This window comes from Helianthus annuus, chromosome 13, assembly GCF_002127325.2.
Source record: "Helianthus annuus cultivar XRQ/B chromosome 13, HanXRQr2.0-SUNRISE, whole genome shotgun sequence".
Lineage (NCBI taxonomy): Eukaryota > Viridiplantae > Streptophyta > Magnoliopsida > Asterales > Asteraceae > Helianthus > Helianthus annuus.
In genome coordinates, this window is record NC_035445.2 from 50,352,821 (window position 1) to 50,369,312 (window position 16,492).

At 39.7% G+C, this 16,492-nt stretch overlaps 1 protein-coding gene across 1 annotated transcript; it reads right to left on the bottom strand.

Moving 5' to 3' along the window:
- Positions 1–15,355: 15,355 nt before the first annotated feature.
- Positions 15,356–16,197, bottom strand: LOC110900807 (uncharacterized mitochondrial protein AtMg00810-like). Its single transcript, XM_022147670.1, has 2 exons — positions 16,111–16,197; positions 15,356–15,826 (listed from the first exon to the last, which is right to left on the bottom strand). The coding sequence occupies exons 1-2, from the start codon at positions 16,195–16,197 to the stop codon at positions 15,356–15,358; spliced, it is 558 nt and encodes a 185-aa protein (XP_022003362.1).
- Positions 16,198–16,492: the final 295 nt, after the last annotated feature.

Below are 16,492 nucleotides of genomic sequence, written 5' to 3' on the forward strand. Positions count from 1 at the left end.
AAATAGATTGTTTTGATTGATTTTGATCGATTTAAGGTCCAATTCTCTCTGGGATTAGTTAACACTGTGTTTTGCTAATATATGTCAAATTCAGGCCATTTCAACCGCTAAAATATGTTCAAATCAGAAAAGAAAGAGTAGATGTATGAGAATCCGATGATTTCAAGCTGTAATGGTATGAACTGCTCGTCTTGAGCCCTGATACCACTTGTTGGATCGTTTCGGTGTCCCTAAATAGTCAAGTTGAGTAGTTCATCATCATTTACAAAGGCGGAATCAATGTAAACAATGTCAAACAGCTTGTTTCCTTTCAATCTTTACTTTACTAAGTAATCCTGAGCTTTTACACAGTCAAATGACATACGGACAGCACCTCGGCTCAGAAACACTCACCTAATTCCGCTCCAAATGAACACACCTATCACCTATTTATAGACTTGGTGATTCCGCTTGAAACAGTCTCAAGCGGAATACCTGATTTCGTTTCAACTCAACTCAAGCGAAATCACAAGTAATGTGTTCAAGCGGAATAACCTAGCTATCTGATTTCGCTTGGAAATGACCTATTGTTATTTCAAGCGGAATCACCCACTAAATGCATTTTCTTGATTTCTGTGCACTGTTCTTTCCTATCTAGACACAAGACTCGATTAAGACGTAGTTAACAGACACTAGATGCACCAACAACTCATCATGCACCTTTGGAAGGTGGCGGGCGCATTACATAGTCCAAACGGTATTCGCCTGAATGCGAATGTGCCGTAGGGACAAGTAAACGTTGTCTTTGCTTGATCTTCCGGATGGATGGCAATTTGATTATAACCAGAATAGCCATCTAAAAAGCAATAGAATTGTTGCCCGGATAATTTCTCAACAATTTGATCGATAAACGGTAAAGGAAAATGATCTTTGGAAGTTGCGGTATTCAACTTCCTATAATCAATAGAAATTCGCCACTCGGTTACCGGCCGAGTGGCTACCTCTTCACCTGCGCCATTTTTGACGACTTGTATACCCGCTTTTTTCGGAACCATCTGCGTTGGGCTCACCCATTGGCTATCTGAGATCGGATAAATAATACCCGCATCAAGCCATTTCAATACTTCTTTCTTCACCACCTCCAGCATATTTGGATTCAATCTCCGTTGTGCATCTCGAACGGGAGTCGCACCTTCTTCCGTGATGATTTTGTGAATTAAACACCTCCTCTTGCTCCTCGGTTAAGATTGATGCAATGATAACCGGGATTGTGTTGCCTTCACCAACGTAAGCATACTTGAGATGCTTAGGCAACACCTTAAATTCGAACTCCGGAGGCTCGACCAATGACGATTTCAATTTAGTGTCAATGTTCTCCGGTAAACTCTCCACTTGGTGCGTCCATATCGGTTTTCCTTCTTTAACCACAAGCACCTCCAAGCTCTTCACCTCCTCGTCTATGCTCCGATTCATTTCCACCTGTGACCTGTCAAACATAAAGCAATCCACCATTGCGTTTTCCTCATCCACGACTGTGTCGCAAAGAGGTGTACACGTGTCAACAATGTCCGCCATATAACATTCATCGTCGACTGAAGGAGTCGTCAATCCCGAAAAAACATGCAACCTCAACCTTCGGTTTCCAAATGTCATGTCTACCGTTCCCTTTTGCAATCAATTTGAGAATTTGCTGTTGCTAGGAAGGGTCGACCCAAAATCACCGTAGGTTGCTTGGTTGGGTCCTTAGCCACATAATCGAGTACTAAAAAGTCCACCGGATAGTAAAAATCCTCGATTTTTACTATCACATCCGAGGCAATTCCACAGGGTAGTTTAGGTGTCAAGTCGGCTAACACCGCAGTAGTGTTTGACGATCGAAGTGGAACAAACTCGTATTGTTCATATAAACTACCCGGTAGAATGTTCACACTAGCACTAAGATCTAAAAGTGCCCGGTTGATTTTAAAATCACCTACTTGAATTGAAATGATAGGTGCACCCGGATCTTGGAGCTTGGGTGGAAGTGCACCCAAAAGAATCAAACTCACATTTTCGGTTAAATCTAATTTTTTAGGAAATTTGTGAGTTCGTTTTTGGGTACACAATTCTTTCAAGTACTTAGCATAAGACGGTACTTGCTTGATTGCATCCAAAAGAGGTAAATTAATTTTTACTTGTTTGAAAACTTCCCACAACTCTTCTTGTTGTCGACCTCTTTTGTTTACAACCTTCTTCACGGGTCCCTTCAATGCTTCGGGATACGGGGCGGTATTAACCTCCACACCCGTTTCCTTAGCCTTAGGGGCGGGGATGGTCACAACGGGTGTGTTATTATTAATTTTTAAATTATTTTTTTGACCCGTTTGACCATCCTCACATTCTTCATCACTAGCATCCTCCACCACGCCTTCAACAAACTGGGGTGGTGGTGTTTTGACACCATTATCCACAATTCGACCACTACGTAAAGTTATTTGATTAATTGGTACCTCACGTGTGTTCTTTGAGCTTGACCCTTGATGCTTAGGGTTCACCATGGTGTCACTTGGAAACTTTCCCATGATCCCCCTTATTTGTGCCATTTCCTCCGCAAGTTAGCCCACTTGCTTTGCCAATGCCTCATGTGATTTGTCCCGAATCTCATTTGTCTTCTTCATCTCCTTGATGTCACTGTTAGATTCCTTAACCACATTCAACAAGGCGTCCATTTTAGCACTCAAATCATCACCACCGGTTTGATTATTCGACCCGCTTCCATTACCGCCTTGATTATTGTAATTCCTTTGGGACCCACCTTGGTAATTATTGTCCCGACCTTGGGACCCTTGATTGTAATTATGTTGGTAACCCCCTTGATTACCACCTTGGAGATTTTGATATGATGACCCGCTTTGATTGCCCGGTTGAAAGTTCGGGTTCATTTGATTTGTGGCATTCACATATCGGAAGTTGGGATGATTTCTCAATCCGGGTTGATATGTGTTCGAATTCATATCATTGTTCTTTCTATCACCGAACACTTGATTTACCTCTTCAGTGTAGTCACTCGGTCCCGTTTGACATTGAACGGTCTGATGACCAATCTCCCCATAATCTTCACAAACCGCAAACTGTACCGCATTTACCTCCTTCCTCTTCATACGAGCCATATCCCGTTCTAAAGTAGAAATCCGATCTTTAGAGTCAAGATCGGGAAGTGACCGGGAAACGGGATGTTTCTTAGCTCTATCGGTCGATTCCTTTGACTTTGACCGCTTGCTCATCCGCTCAAGGAAATCCCAATCATCATCTTCATGATTACTCAACAATGTTCCATTGCTTGTTGACACGAGATGATTCCATGTTTCGTCATCCAATCCTCTCACAAAGCATTTAACCAACTCCCACTTTTCGATTTGATGATGTGGGCACTTTCGGATCAATTCCTTGTACCTTGTGAAAGCTTCATGCAATGGTTCACTTGAGAGTTGGTGGAAAGACCTAATTTCATCTCTAGCATCATCGGTCTTTGCCATCGAGTAATACTCTTCAAGGAAGACTTGTTGCATCTCGCCCCATGTCCGAATATTATTTGCCTGAAGTGTAAGAAACCATTGTTTCGCCTTATCTTTTAGCGAAAATTGAAATAACCGAAGCTTGACCTCTTCCAATGCAAAATCATGCCACCCCAATAGTGCTACATATGGCCGAAAACTCCGCCAAATGAGTGTATGGTTCATCATTAGACTTCCTAATGAAATGGGGAAGTATGTTGATGTAGTGGGGCTTGCAGTCGAACATCCTTCTTTCACAAACTATCGGAGAGTCATTGTCAGTGACCACCGGCCTAAAACGATCATTTACTCCCCGTGGAGGTTGTTGACAACGATGTGGACCGTTAAATTCTTGATCAACCGGCCTTCGATTCTCCCTTCGATCACCTCCTCTATTACCTCCTCGATTTCCACCTTGGTTACCCCCTCCCACGAAACGAGGAATCCGATTAGGGTTCCCATTGTTTTTATTGTTGTTGTAGAACCCATCATTCCGGTTCCTTTGATTATTGTTTCGTGGTTGGCGGTTGTTCCCATAACCGTCATTTCTCACATTCCCATACCCGTAATTGTTATCCCCCACGAAATTGGCATTTTGATAGCCAAATTCATCATCTTAGAACCCTCTCGCATTGTAGACATTCCCCCGGTTCATGTACCCCCAACCGTCATCATCGACCCGATCATCATAGTTACCCCCATCATCTGAGTATTCCGAGTGAATACTCACATGTTCCGGCGATTGGTAACTGGGAACACTAAACGGCTCATCATCGGGGATGGTGTTTCTCAAATCATCTAAGTTAAAGAACGTGTATTCATTCGCGGGATTTCCATGATCTCGGTTGCCTCTACGGTCGGAATTAACATTCCGGTCATTAAGGTTATTGGGTAAGGAGTTATGTCGGTGAATGTTTTGTTGTTGGGGTGTTCTTTGGGTGTTGTTGGGATTTTGGTTTCGGAAAGGTGGTGTGGGTAGTCCAGAATTGTTATTACCACCCGGTTGCTCTTGAGGGATAGGTTGGACATTTCAGCGGATTGAAGTTTCCTCGAGTTTGGAATTGGTTTTGATTAAGGTTTGGGTAATTGAGGTTTTGGTTGGAATTTTTGTTTGCCATTGAATCGGTTTCAATGGATGGTGTAAATTGTGGTGTTTGGGTGACTTGGTTAGAAACAAGGGTTGCTTCTAACCGGCTTGCTAGATTACTTCTTGCGACTCTTTCAATTTTCGGTTCGTAGACTAATGGTGAAGTCCTCCTGGAATTCCTTGTATGCATGCACTACCTGTAAGCTGCACAAGCAACATAACCCGCGTAACAAGGAAAAAGACAAAGTACAAAAAGAAACTAAACAAATTAAACATTTAATAACGAAATTCAAACAATAATCCACACACAAAGCGCACGCACTCCCCGACAACGGCGCCAAAATTTGATCGGAGTGTCGCGCTCCGGTCAAAGATAATATTTATAACCCTAATTACCCTAATTATCCTTAACAATTAGCTAGTGGTAGTAAGGGGCCGAACCACGAAGAGTATGTGGTTTGCGAATGGAGTTTGAATGAATTGTAATAGTTGTCACCTTTATGAAGCTTGCTAAATTGTTTTTATGGTTTTTGTTTATTTAAAAGATGTTGAACAAAGTTCACTAAATTAATTGGATTGGTTATCTAATAGAAATTAAGAAATGCAAAAACACAATTGATAACTTAAACAATAATGAGAAAAAGGGTTCATACCCGGTTTCAGTAATTGCAAACCTAGGTTCCTACAAGTTTTAGAATTGACCTAATTGGATAAATGATTAATGGATTTAGTGTACCGTGACTTAGGTGCCAATAACTATCAACATTCCTAAGAATGGACAAGAATGATCTTTGTAATCAACACAAGTAAATCCTATCCCAGATAACACATAAGTGCACAAATTCATTTCACAAAGTCATAACTTTATCATCGTTCGACAATTTGTAAATTCAATTCAAATACACGACAATTATCAAAGGTGTTCAAAATCAAAACACAATTTATCACACAAGTCAAAACTAAACACAAATCAAAACTCTAGATAATACAACTACCTACAACGGGGTGAAACCAAGGTGATTAGCCGCTCATGGTTGAAGGAACTTGATCACCGGATATCGGAAACTTGACTTGAGTCATCTTGAAGCTTGTAGAATGGTGGAACAATGAAGATTAGGGTTTTGGTGGGCGATGATGGTGAAAGGAATGATGGATGAATGAACTAGGGTTTTTGGATTGGTGATGAATGTGATTTGGATGATGATTCAGGTTGTTCTTGATGAAGCTTGATGTTGTGGATGGATTAGAGATGATGAGAGTGATGAAATTATGGCTCCAAGATGAAGATTCAAAACCAAAAAAAAAAAAATTGTAACTCCCGTCTTCAATGGCCTAAGAGCCAATAAAATTCGTTTCCCACACCCAACTACCCATATTTCGCGTTCAGGCAAACCAAGGCCCGTCGCCGACGGCTTGGGACCCGTCGGCAACGGCCTCTACTGTGCTGACTTTTCCTGGACGGCTTATCTTCCTGGATATGGGGTATTTGACCAACGGGATTCATTACAGGGCGTCGCCGACGACCCCTCCAGCTCCAGTTTTCCATTTTTTCCATTTTGCACTCCCGTTTGATCCGTAACGCGTCCCGATTGTCCGTTTTTCATCCCGGTAGCTCGTAAAGCTCCCAAAAAGCACCTTAAACTTCATTAAACCTGCAAAACACAAATCTAATTAAAAGTAGGCTATTCAAGGTTAAAAGTCGAGTAAAAACTCAAACTTAAACACAAACGAGCACCGTTATTCAACCACGTATCATAAATGTATACAAATAATTATTTAATGGATAATGATAGAGAAAAGATAATAATTTATAGTGTAATTATATGAATATGGATAAAGAATCCAAGGTGAATGCTCTAACACAATCACCAACATAACACAACACCACCACCAAACTACGACGACTACCGTACACAAACCACCTACTCGCCACAACCAAAGCATTCCTAGCCCCTAGCCACCGCCACCACGTTACCACAACCTTCGGCTCCTGCTCATCACCACACCACAAAACAACACAACATCATCATCTACCATTATCTCTACATCACTACTAGCCTCCACTTCTGACTTCGTCCAACCATCGTCAGAGTCGCACTGCCTCATTTGTCTATCTTGTGATATCTCATCCATTTTGCCATCCGGATTTCAACTTTCATTTGTCACTTGATGTTCTCCGTTTATACATCATGAAAGCCCTAGCCGCCCTCTTAGATGCAATAGCGTTACCACCTTTATAAATCCTTTCAAATCCCCCAATATTGCTCATTTAGTTTGGTTTTTTTTTTTTCAAATACCTTCTCAGTTGCCCAATAATAAACCTTAATTTCTCAATTTCAACCCCAATTTCTTGAACTTTTATGAGATTTCATAAATATGCTTAACCAATCGCCATTTGTGAAGACCGACTTGGAAGCTGGACAAATCTAAACGTTGTACCGACGATGTCGGAGTTGTCAATACTCTGGCTGTAGTATATTTGTAAGATTTATGCTGTCGTCGTAGAGAAAGTTACTTCAGTGTCGCTATTGGTGCTATTGTTATCTCATATCATCCTAGTGTCACTTTCTTAACAAATGTGGTAGTGCATGGGCTTGTTATATCTTAGGGTGTTCACGGTATGCTTTAAAACTGTGAAGCTGTCTAAACTGAGGGTTAAGTTATTTTACAAAGGCTCCTAATTGTAAGAAGTGTAAGAAGGATTTATAGAGTGACAAGTGTCCAATAACCTAATTGTTCATTGATGTTGGATGGGGTTACCCAACAGATAAATGGCACTAACATTGTCGCAGTATACCAGAGTGGCGCGAGACAATAGTTGATAAAGTTCAAGCAGTAGGTTTTGCATCCAAAAGATTTCCGCCACGACATTTGCAACGCCCCGGTATTCAGCTTCAGCACTAGACCTTGAAACTGTGGCTTGCCGCTTAGAAGGCTGTAGGATCGTGCGATTGACCCGAATGAGTCGTTCAAAGGAGTTTTACTTTGTTTCAGGTGTGAAAAACAAGAAACAAAGGTAGAAACAGCTTGCAATACACTTTTAACACTGATTTGATTAATCTGACAGCGATTACAGTTAAACCTCACACCGGCAGCACTTCGGTATGGAAATCAAGGACTCGGTACATGATTTCGCTCCAAGTGACTTATTTATAGGCACTTGATTCCGCTCGTATTGACACAACGACATTTCGAGCGAAATCTGTATCATGTGATTCCGCTCAAAAGTGTCCACATGACATTTCGGACAGAATTAGCTTCTAGGAGCGAAATCAGCTTTTAACACTCTAAAACTTCCTATTTTCTCGTAAAACGTGCCCTGATCTATACAATATAGTCTAAGACTCGATATAAGACGAAGTCCACAGATGTATGCACCAACAGACCCCCCTCAGATGTTGACGAGTCTTCAGTGTCGAGTCTAACTATGTTGTGTCTTCGCATCTTCAGTCTTGATCAGTCTCTGGGCTTCACTCTCTCTATCTTCATCTCGAAAATTTTCAGACTCCCCTTAGAGATATGCTGGCATTCCTTAAGTTCATCAGCAACATCAGCTTCAGGATCGTTGTCTGGCTTTTACAGTTCCATGATCGTTAGACTGGCTCAAACTTTGTTTATAGAATCGAAACCTGACTCATGCTCTATCCACATAAACCTCAGGTATCGGAATCTGACTCTCTTAAACATAAGCTCCTCAGGATCAATCGACCTGGCTCACTATCACACAGCTTTGATTTCAAGATCATTATCTGGCTCTTTTTCAGCTCAGGATCTTTGAACCCAGCTCATATTTAACCTGCATAGTCTCTACCTCACAGTATATGCACCAACACTGACTCTCCCTCAGATCAAACAATGACTTTTCATTAAGAATCTTGATGAACCAATTGTAAGATTATATTTTGAAAACATTTTGATTTCTAACACAGATTCCCCTCACCACATGGTCATCATGTTTAGCACTCGGAATTTTGAAAATCAGCTCTCCAACATCAGTTGTCAAAAATCTTTTTGACTTTTTCAAAATATATGCTAAAACACACATAAAATCTTTTTGAATTTTGAAATAAGAGAAGTAAGATGCAATAAAGTAATATTTACAGACAATATTTTTGTGAGTTTGTGTAAAAGGATCATATCAGTTTTTGAGAGAAGTCACTAACACCGTTAAGCTTCATTTCATTTTAAGTTCTAAACAATTCACCTAGATTGTCGGTATATTTGTTCACTTAAATTTTCACACAAAGTTCAACTGATCCGAGATACGATATTAATGTTTTAAGCACTTGAACTTATCCGTGTGTCCCACTACTTATATATACTCCCGTATCCAGATCCCAATATTCAGTCTTATAGGTGAGTATACCACAGATGATATCTGTTCAAGGGTTAATTGCGAGGGCCGTAAGAGCTCAGGTCGATACTTCCGTATACGCAAAGAGATGACGGCTTCGACTTTTGGTGTCTCCCCTTTAGAGGATCTTTTGTTACAACAGCAGTGACTATCAATTTTATTGTTTCATCAACTTTCTGAAGGTGAGCTTATATTTCAAAGGTTGCAGAAAGTATTATTCGGGGACTAGGTCAGAACTTCCATTCAGCAGAATCCCGGAATAATACCCCAGATATCACTATGCATAAAGACCTAGTATCTCAGAAAGAGGGACCTTTCAAACAAGATTTCGGGGGTTACCCATATATCTAAGAAGTTGTTCCCCACGATTTAAGCAAGTTTGAAATTTAGGTTTATATCTCGTCACAATCTACTAAATGTGCAAAACCCTACTGGCATATCCACAGTGAGATTGTTTATCACATTTTAACATTCCATTTCTTTTGCATGTTGTGACAGTCCATGATGTACTATCATTTCCTCTTTTATACAACAAAACTCATTTTGAATTTTATCATGTTTTTGTCTTTTTCAAATTTTCTTATGTTTTTGGATTTTTTGAAATTTTCTACTCCCCCTAAAATGCAAACACATTAAAAAAATTGAAAACGAACTAAGCTCTTGACCTAATTACAGATACAAAATGTAAAACAAACTATACAGAAACTTGACAACTGATATCAAATCGCATCAAATCGTCATTCACTTGGCATAAACAATCAGAACTCCCCCTATCAACAAACCATTTTCTCATTATCATTTCAAAACACTTAAGTTTGTTTTAATCAAAATGATTTTTCCGGAAAATGAATTTGTTTTTACCAATTGTAGGATTGTCATTAATAGATTTGGGGATATGGTTCATCATCTTTGTCTTTTACCCATATGTAGTAAATCAAGTACAACTTAATGTCTCTGATTTACCATTTGCAAGAATACAACCTCTGTACCAATTGTAAACACACAAACAATACCAATAGTAGGAATATCACATCTACAAAAACCTTTTTACCAACTTGAATGCTGATTCCTGCTTCACAATAACCTACCTGGAAGCTCCGGCGTAGTCCTTCAACCTATAAATTTAAACACTTTCAAAAACTTTCATATAAACTCATTAAAACATGAAAGATGCCGATTCCTGATCCACTATTACAAACTTGGGATCTCCGGCATAGTCCTAAGACTTTAAGGGAAAGGAATTCCACCCAAGTCTTTTCAGACTTGAGGGTTTTCAATTCTTGTTTAGTAGGGTTGAAAGTTGCCTTTTTGGTTGCATAAAAATCTTTAACCCCTTTTGCTTTCCCATCAAGCATTTTCCCAAAAATTTTCTTAACATTCCCATTGAATGCTTTCTCGACATCAAATTCTGTTTTCTCATACTAAAACTGATCCGAGATCTCAACCTTACCAACTTTCTGTTTAACCTCATCAAACTTCAGTGATGGAAACTCATCATCATTCACTGAAACTTTTGCCTCAATCTATGACTCTTCTGGCTTTGTGTAACCAGATTCATTGCCAACTTTCTCATCAATCTTCTTAACAACCCACACTTGGTTGTCTTTTCCTTTCTTTTTGTAAACATTTTTCTTAGAACATTCACCAACTTCATGAATGAAATTTTCAAAAATTTTGACTTGTTCAGTTGGTTTTTCATTTTTTTCAACAACTTTTTCTTTTAGCTTTTCAGAAACTCCCTGTTTTGTCATGATATTCTTTGAACAGTTCCATGCAATGTGACCAACTTCATTGCATTTGAAAAAGGTTAGAGTCTCTCTTGGATGAAAAACTCCAGTTCCATTCCTTTTCTTCTCAGCAAGAAACTCCTGGTTTGATTGCTTCCAGAATGGTTTCTTCTGTTCATCCTCAGCACTTCCACCTGAAACAAATTCTGTTTTTGTTTTAGAATTTTTCTCATTTTTATAATTTTTTCGTGGAATAAAACCTAAACCTTTCTTTTTGTAGCTACCATTATAGTTTGGTTTCTTTTGAAAACCAGAACCAGAATTGTAACCATTTTTCTTGTTTAAACGTTGTTGAACTCTTGAAGTGTATTTTTTAGGTTTTCCAGTAAATCTTTTATTTCAGAAATTTTAATTTCTGTCATTTTGAAAACCTTTTTGATCATGTCAAAATGAACACTTCTTATTGGAAACTCTTTGTCAGAGTATAATTTGTCAGAATCATTTAAAGTGTATGCTACTTCAAATGTTTCATCATCCAAATTTGCTTTTGATAAACAAAAATTCTTTACTATAAGACCGTTTAACCGACGATTTTGGACTGTTGACTGACGAACTTTGACCTCCAGACTCAGACTTTGACTCAAACTCCTCATTAGTATCCAACACCTGATCGACCACCTTTTTTATTAACTCAGACTCATGATCGGTGTCAGAAGATGTGAAAGTGACGTCAATGTTTTTTGGTAAATCATCAGTTGTGTCGGTTTTTAGCTTTATATTGAATGCTTTTTCAAGTTGCTCCTCGTTTGGTTTTCTATGAGAATACCCTTCCCAGATTGGAGGCGGGCATTTGTTATAGCTAACAGCCGGTTTCTTACCACTATCTTTCTTCTTTGGCTTCTCATCTTGGAAAGCTTCCATACCTGCAACAGTTGGATAAATTCTATCAATGAGATAATCAGAACTAGAATAACTTTGCTATAAACGTCTGATTCTCTCATTCTCAATCTTCTCGGTCTCCAACTCTTGCTTCCACTTTGCACTCTCCTCGATGTAAAAGTTGATAGCTTTCTGCTTCGACATCATCACAACATTCATCATTGTCAAAGCATTTTCTCTTTCAGAGTTAGTCTTTTGAAGACCAGTTACTGTTCTGTTCAAGACATCATAAGATTCTTTCACATAATTGAGATTGAACAGTAATTGCTCTTTGTTCTTTTCATATTCAGCCAGCTTTTCGTCTTTGGCTGCACATTCTTTGCATGGTTCAAGACAATTTTGACATGGCTTGATGACCTCTACAATCTTTTCAACTTCTATGATCTTTTCAATTTCAACCACTTTTTCATTTTCTTCAACTACTCTTTTGATTGTTTGGAACACTTCTTTCGCGAACTGAACTTTGTCATTAAAATCAGAATCTTCTACTTGATTTGTGCTTTCACATTTTTGTTCAGTTTCAACAATCTTCTCAACAACGCTTTTAACTTCTTCCTTTTGAACAATCTCATCCTTTTCAGTAACACATTCAGTCTTCATTTCCTTTTGTTGTTTTGTAGCTTGCTTCTCTTTCAGCTTCTTCAAGCGATCTGCAAAATAAAAATGAAAACTTTCAGGAGAGAGATGAGATTTTGCAATATTAATGTGTTTCTCTTCTTCATCGTCACTACTATCATCAGTCAGTGACTGATCAAACTCTATTGATTTTTCAGAACTATCATCCGATGAACCAGAATCAGATGGTGTTTGATCAAACACAACTTCTTTTTCTGAACTTGCATCACTTTGTGAACTTTCCTCTGCACTCTGTGAACTTTCATCAGATGCAACAGACTTTTCCTCCACATTCTTCACAGTTTCACCAATAGACCTCATCCATGTGGCAAACATATCTGGTTCTTTAACAATCTTAGCAATGAAAGCTTTAAATTCTCCTTTTTCATCAGCAAACATATCCCAGCTAAAACCTCAGGTAGTCTTTCATCATCTTGATCGACTAAGCATGCTTTGCTTTCTGGTGATATGTAATTGTTCCAGTTAAAATCCACCAAACACGCTCTCTTTGAATCCTCAATTTTTCTACCATGAGCCACCTATGGTTCTTGCTGTTGACCAACCTGTTGATAAATGGCTTTCCGATAGTAATCGTCTTTTCCGAACGGATTCTGAGCTCCACTAGCTTCCCTATTTTTGCATTCTCTCTTGAAATGACCTTTCTCCCTGCATCGAAAACAAGTAACTTTAGATTTATCAAAACCTAAAGAAGAAACATGTGCATCAAGAAAGTCATTTCTCCCAGTAATCAGCTTGAATTTTTCTGCTCGTCTAAGAACACTAGCTAGACACCATTTGATGTCCATCAGCTCCATCTCTTCGGTGTCTATCTGATCGTAATCCTCCTTTGTGAGCATAGGATTCCCGATCCTTCCAGCCACTAAACCTTCGTAAGATAACAACACTGAACCAAGTAGTGCCATGTGATCTTTCGCAACCTCTTCTGAAAAACTTTGACCCTCTGGAAGATTCAAAGCGATATTACACTGGATCACATAACCATTTCCTGTCTTTGTGCTTTGAGAACTGAAGCTTGTATTTGAATCTTTCGGATTAACACTCGGAAATAAAGAGAATCCACTACTTTTGTTTGAACTTTGATCAGCTTTTTCTGTTGAATCTCCAGCACTAAATGCAGTTTGGATCTTTGGGCTTCTTTCAGCTTCCGGAACACTGCCTTTGTAGTACATCTTTACATCCTGTTGACCATTTGGACTGTTCATCCTCGCGATCTTTTGCTGTTCCAGATCCTGACTTTCAATCTTCTCGATAAACTGTGAAATCGTTAACCCATCATAAACCCCGGTATTTTTCAGAATCATCAAGTAAGTTCCCCACTCTTTCTGCGGTAACGCATCAGCTAACTTGTCTACCCACTCTTCACGATCTTTTGTAATACTCAGCATTGACATGGATCGCACTAAGTGACAGTAACGTTCAATCAACTTCTTCGTATCTTCTCCCGGCAGACTGCTGAATAGATCAAACTCTTTCTTGAGCAACGCCTTCTTGCTCTTAATCATGTTCTCACTACCTTCAAACTTGACACGTAGAGCATCCCAACTAGATTTTGAAGTCTTGTCATGCTGAAGCAGAATGAAGATGTCTTCCTTGATGGCTTGCTGAAGCAGACTGATCATCATCTTTTCAGCTTTGTACATATCACGCTCTTGATCACTAAACTCAGAAATTGTTTTCACAACTTGCAACTCAGTACGTAGCAAAACATATTTCCTTAGAATACACTCCTATGACCTAAGATGGTTTGCCTGAACCCAGTTTTCGAATCTGTCTTTCCACCCGTAGTATTCTTCGATAATCATCAGTTTCGGGGGCTTTTGTAACGTTCTGGTCTCGTTTTCCAAGTTCATATTTTGAGCAATGGAAGCCAGAGTAGTAGGGGATGCAGCAAACGCATTGTAGAACTCTTCACTCATGATTACTTATCACGTTTTTCAAAAAACAGTTATTTTTTAGCGGAATTAACCAATATGCAATTTCGAGCGAAATAGCAAACCAACTTCTGGAGCGGAATTACTAAATGATGTTTGGAGCGAAATCACCATAAAGAATCTGTAGCGAAATCAGAAGTATTCTGGAGCGGAATCAGAAGTTTGGTAGTTTGAAGCAAAATCAGAAGATTCTCTGGAGCGAAATCTCTGATTAATTACCCTGGAGCGGAATCAAATGATACTTTGGAGTGAAATTAGCAGGTATTTTGGAGCGAAATTAGACTTCTCGAGCGAAATCAGAAATAATCCAGTTCGAGCGGAATCAGTTCGGGGGTCCATTTTGTCTATTTTTAGTCCGATTTTAGCAATGAAACTTTCAAGGATTTGTCTATATGTCTTTTTAAAGAATCTATGAAAAATTGATCTGGTTTTGACCGTTAAATCTCGTTCTGGTGAAAAAGAAGGTGTAGAAGTAAGAAATTTTGATGAAATCCAGCTAATCTCTTCATAACTCCTCCTCCTGAGCTCTGATACCAACTGTAGGATCGTGTGATTGACCCGAATGAGTCGTTCAGAGGAGTTTTACTTTGTTTCAGGTGCGGAAAACAACAAACAAAGGTAGAAACAGCTTGCAATTCACTTTTAACACTGATTTGATTTATCTGACAGCGATTACAGTTAAACCTCACACCGGCAGCACTTCGGTATGGAAATCAAGGACTCGGTACATGATTTCGCTCCAAGTGACCTATTTATAGGCACTTGATTCCGCTCGTACTGACACAACGACATTTGGAGCGAAATTAGTATCATGTGATTCCGCTCGAAAGTGTCCACATGACATTTCGGGCGGAATTAGCTTCTAGGAGCGAAATCAGCTTTTAACACTCTAAACCTTCCTATTTTCTCGTAAAACGTGCCCTGATCTATACAATATAGTCTAAGACTCGATACAAGACGAAGTCGACAGATGTATGCACCAACAAAGACCATGAAAGGAGATTGTCTCCCAAATAAACACAATATCCAGAAGTGGAGCGACGAGTGTCAGGACACCCAGCCCAATCAGCATCAGTATAAGCAAGAAGAAATAAATTAGTAGCGGGACTTATATGAAGACCGTACTCCGATGTTCCTTGTAAATACCATATAATGCGTTGAAGCGTATTCTAGTAATCCTCAGTATGAGAATGCATGTGCATGTAAATTTGCTGAACCGCATAGGAGATGTCTAGTCTGGTGAATCTGAGATACTGAAGAGCACCAGCGAGGCTGCAATAAGTAGTCGGGTCATGAAACGGAGTAGAGGAGGCACTGCCAAGTTTCAGATTAGTGTCGACAGGGGTGGCAACAGGCTTACAGGAATCCATAGCGGCACGATGTATAATGTCTCTTGTGTAAGCCTGCTGAGATAAAAACATGCAATTTCCTGACCTTGTAACAGAGATGCCCAAAAAATAAGTAAGTGGACCAAGGTCATTCATAGCAAATTCGCTTGTGAGAGCAGACATTAATCGCCTACGAAGCTCATCCGAGGATGTGGTCCGTATAATATCATGGACATAAATAAGAAGATATGCAGTGTCTCGACCATGCCGATATATGAATAGCCAGTTATCCGATTTACTCTGCGTGAAACCCTGCAATAAGACAAAGTCAGCAAAACGCTGGTACCAGGCTCGAGGTGCTTGCTTAAGGCCATATAGCGACTTGCGCAAACGACAAAATTAATCCAGGAAATCTCGACTGAGAAACACTATGGGTTGATGCATGTAGACTGTCTCCGCCAAGTTGCCATGTAGAAAGGCGTTTGTGACGTCTAATTGATGAATCGGCCAAGCCTGAGAAAGAGCCAGAGAGAGAACCAGGCGAATAATAGCTGGTTTGAGAACCGGGCTGAACGTTCCCCACAATCGATACCAACCTGTTGACTACGACCATCACAAACCAGTCGAGCCTTGTAACGTTCCAAACTCCCATCAGACCTAAGCTTATGTTTAAGTAGCCACATGCTGCGTATTATATTTATGTCTGGTGTCCGAGGAACTAGCTCCAGGTCTTATTTTTAATAAGTGCACTAAACTCGCCAGACATTGCATTAAACCACTCGGGTATAGACAAAGCAACTTGTGGGTTGTTGGGAATAGGGACGATGGTGGAAGTGTGAATGGATGTTTGGGTTTGGTGATGCCGTCCATTGCGCGTGTGCGCATTGTCAGGGTGGGATGGGTGGGAGTAGGCTTAGGTTGAGGGTGGTTGGTCGAACTATTTGAGTTGTGTGATGGTTGGGCCGATGGTGTGGTGGT

Bases quoted from the DNA above. Each gene is read 5' to 3' on its own strand.
- LOC110900807 (XM_022147670.1), bottom strand. From the start codon at position 16,197: ATGTGGCTACTTAAACATAAGCTTAGGTCTGATGGGAGTTTGGAACGT. The intron at 15,827-16,110 runs GTTGGTATCGAT...GTCTTATTGCAG, and splicing joins GTGATGGTCGTAGTCAACAG to GGTTTCACGCAGAGTAAATC.